This window comes from Oculina patagonica, chromosome 12, assembly GCF_052425735.1.
Source record: "Oculina patagonica isolate OP01 chromosome 12, crgOcupat, whole genome shotgun sequence".
Lineage (NCBI taxonomy): Eukaryota > Metazoa > Cnidaria > Anthozoa > Scleractinia > Oculinidae > Oculina > Oculina patagonica.
This window is the reverse complement of record NC_135769.1, coordinates 8,609,355-8,613,240: the sequence shown is the minus strand read 5'-3', so window position 1 is coordinate 8,613,240 and position 3,886 is coordinate 8,609,355. Positions and strand designations below refer to the sequence as shown.

Sequence of the window (3,886 nt, the reverse complement as noted above, 5' to 3'; positions counted from 1 at the left end):
TTCCACGAGCCTTTTTACATGTTGGTATAATTTATCACGTTCAGGATATATCAAATTTCTAACATGACTTTGTCTTGTGCCTGGGTGCGATGTTTAAATTTTGATATATATTTGAGGCTTCAACTGATTATTCATTCTTCGTTGAATGTCGGCGGCAATTACTGGCACAGAAGAGCTGTTGGTCCACTTTCTGTCCGGACGATCTTGCTTTTTGGTGCTGCTTGGGGAAATCTTTATTCGTCAGAGGGAATAAAATGTACGCTCAGAAGTCACCGATGCCACACTGCAATGTCAAATACAATCTTGTGGGCCTCTCCTAGAAGCAGTTTGGGGAAAAGGAGTTTCGTTGAAAGTCATACAAAGCCATACACCGCCAAGCGCGATCCTTATAAAAATATTTGTTCAAACTGAAGATAACGAGACTAAATATATATTTATTATGCTGTGATAGCGATACTTTCGCCCCCCCCCCCCCCCCCCAAAAAAAAATAATAATAATAATAAAATAAGTATTTTTCGTTTGTCTCACGACGTAGTCACGTGTGATGGAGATCGCGACGTTTCGACTACACACTGCTAGTCTTCATCAGGCGATAAGGTCGACTGGTTGTACGTGAACTTATAAAGCACGCTGCTGCGCTGTGATTGGTTGGTTTTCAACAGCTGTGATTGGTGCATTTCGATTCTCGCTGTTTCTGTGTCCTGTTGTTCCCTCAGCGGTCCGCTGTCGCACAGTTCTCCTGTTGTTGTGTTTTTTGATCGTGGGCATCCATGCTTCAGGAATTTCAATCTCACCTTGCTAACAAGGTGCATTAAGAACCGCATTGTCCTCAAAGATCTATAAGTCCGACCGCCAGTTCCCACGAAAGGCGCACGCACAGTCGCTGAACTTGCATCAAAGAGATTCCTGAGGGAAAGAATCAGACTGACGCAGAAGGCCAAGGGAGATGCAAAGAAGGAAGCAGATTCCACATCACAGAGCATAACATCTGCTCTCTCGACAGAGGACGCAGACAGAATACTGGAACAAATCAAGATCAACACCAAGAGAGACAATTCTATCGTGAGACAAACGAATAAACGTTCATTACCTATCTTACACCACGATGAACAATATTCACATCTTTAATGAGGTAAAGTTTATCGCGACCCACACTGTTACAAACGCAGGGTCAAAAAGGCAATTCACATAAGACTTCACCCTAATAATATCAACAGGAATAATGGAATTGAAATTCCTGAAGCATGGATGCCCACGATCAAAAAAACACAACAACAGGAGAACTGTGCGACAGCGGACCGCTGAGGGAAAAACAGGACACAGAAACAGCGAGGATCGAAGTGCACCAATCACAGCTGTTGAAAACCAACCAATCATAGCGTAGCAGCGTGCTTTATAAGTTCACGCGTAACCAGTCGACCTTATCGCCTGATGAAGACTAGCAGTGTGCAGTCGAAACGTCGCGATCTCCATCACACGTAACTACGTCGTGAGACAAACGAAAAATTCTATATTATTGTACTCTACCACGATGGATAACCACAACATTTTTTACGATAAAAAAATTGTTTAGGGGGCACAGTCCATTAGGTCCTTTGCAAGCGCCTATCTTTTGATCGTACCGTACGTATATATATTGTTCTGAGGGTGTAGCAAAAGGGGTCTTGTGATCCCGTTTCACGCACAAGTTTTAACCAAATTTACGCACCACGTATACTTGAAACCACAAAATTCACGAATCACATGCCTGATCTTTTCTAGCTATATTCACGCGTCACGGTATGACGGTATAATTTTTGGCTACTCTCTTCTGATGTAGCACCCGAAAATGATGGCAAGGTAATTGATAGGGTATGTTTGCTGGCCGTGCTATGTCAGAGTTACTTGTCAGGAAGCCTAAATTTCAGCCATCTTTGCCCTTTCAAGCTACCATACTCTAGGAGACGGGTGACATTTTGCCTCCCCTTGGACTTCTACTCCCTAAAGCTCTCCTTTTCCCTTTCCGCACCTTACATTGGAGTCGAAATAAGGCGCGAATTGGGGGACTGGACTAAATTTCCCCATGAGGCATCGCGCTTCGAATCACTCGTCACCAGATTCTTCTCGCTTTCTCACCAAAATCCAACATGGCGGCCAGGAGAGCCTCCACACTTCTAAATTGCCTTTCATGTTCGAGGCAAAATAATAAGTTTCTTGGAGTTGTTGCAAGACATTTTAGCACCTCAAGAGCTGCAGCTGTTGAAGCATCCTTGAGGTAGAAGTGTTCGTTTTTTAAATAGTCGTAATTCGTTGTATTTTGTCTTGCACATTAGGACGTCGCGGCATGCATGATACGTGTACAGTAATGTAATTGCGATGCGCGTAGAATACTAGTAAGGAGACAATCCTCTTAGTAAGAAATAGTTTCTATTGGCTCTTTTCGTCTTGACAGACGCTCTAAGCAGCTTGCAGCTTAGCAGCTTCTTTTGTGGCTAATCCTGTCAATATTTGAGCGGCATTCAAAACACGCTTTGATACGATGATCGAGCCACAATACGTGTACATACTATAGGTTCTGTAAGAAAAATACGGTGAATAATTTTCAGTGGTTGTGTGAAAGTTACCTGTCCAGCTTTGGTTGTTGTCAATTCTTTGAGAGTCAATGCAATTGTAATGTATCAGTCAATTCCAAGACCGCCCATCCCCCCCCCCCCCCCGGGCATACCCCGGGCATTCGACTCGAGGTTAGCTACGTATAGCTGGGAATTTGATGCAAAAATCCGCCCACCTGGTGGTTTTGGAATTGACTGATACATTATGGTTCCATGTATACCCGCCCCATGGACATATAAAAATATGCAAACTGCATCTACTTCAAGGAACAATGAAATAAATGTTTTGTGATTCAACTTGTTACTAGCATGTACATGTAGTGATCTCATGGTCACAATTATATTATCACGAATACTGGCTTCACATTCTTCAGAAGATTCACCTGTGTGTTCCAGTACTCATTATGAGGAAATGACGATTAATCTTGCAAGCCAATCCGTAAATAAAAAGCTGTCATTTGATCCGTAAATAAAAAGCCATGCAGTATGGGATGCACAATGCAATACTGAAGAATGGTCAACCTTAAATTCAGTTACCCTTTAGTATTTTTTGTTAATATTAAAATGGTAAATATCATATTTTTCTCTTGTATTAAATCGACAGAAATATTTCAGATACAGCTGAAAATTCTCATTTAACAGAATCTCCATTTGACAGTGAATTGGTCAAGTAAGTATTGAAAGCTCCTCTGTTCTTGTTACTTCGCACCTTTTTAAGAGGTCTGCTATTACAAATTTACGTGTACTTACTTTAAGTATGCACAAACTTCCTTAAGTAATTAGCAAGACGCATGCCCAAAGCGCATTTAGATCATGTTTAAGTGCTCTCTTACATATAGAGCAACAAATGTAGCATACATTGCAATTTTCTTTAAAATGTCTTAAACATCTGTTTCCCTCCATGTTGTACAAATATTTTGTTTGGATTAACCTCTTTGGCTTTGTATGATTGCAAATTGCCCATTTTAGAAAATGTCATGGTCTCTGGAGAATTTTTCCTTTATCTTTCTGATTAATATATAGATTTAGGCAAGCCTAAAAGCGGAGCTCCCCGGTTATATGCCCTTTACATTTTTTTTAGAATGATTTTTTATTCGTGTTATTTTCTTTATATATATTATGTATTGTTTTTCACCATGAACAACAGCACCAAATAAAAGTAAAAATAGTTGATCAATCAAAAGAGGATGATCATCTAGCAGTTTGTGCATAACCTCCCAAAGATATATAAACTCTCAAAGAGAAACTAGAACAAAGAAAGCGTTACTCTAGAAAATATCCATACACCCACCAT

The 3,886-nt window shown here is 40.6% G+C and overlaps 1 protein-coding gene across 2 annotated transcripts in view; it reads left to right on the top strand.

The window, feature by feature from the left end:
* Positions 1-3,886, top strand: part of LOC144633025 (small ribosomal subunit protein uS7-like) — a 29,538-nt gene that overhangs the window by 13,732 nt on the left and 11,920 nt on the right. Inside the window, exons 1-2 of one of the 2 annotated variants that reach the window (XM_078491799.1) lie at positions 2,122-2,255; positions 3,197-3,262. In XM_078491799.1, coding sequence (XP_078347925.1) covers positions 2,128-2,255; positions 3,197-3,262 — 194 coding nt within the window. In that variant the 5' untranslated portion in view covers positions 2,122-2,127. Of the gene's footprint in view, positions 1-2,121; positions 2,256-3,196; positions 3,263-3,886 lie in introns of those variants that run through there. The other variant, XM_078491800.1, reaches the window with a different exon arrangement.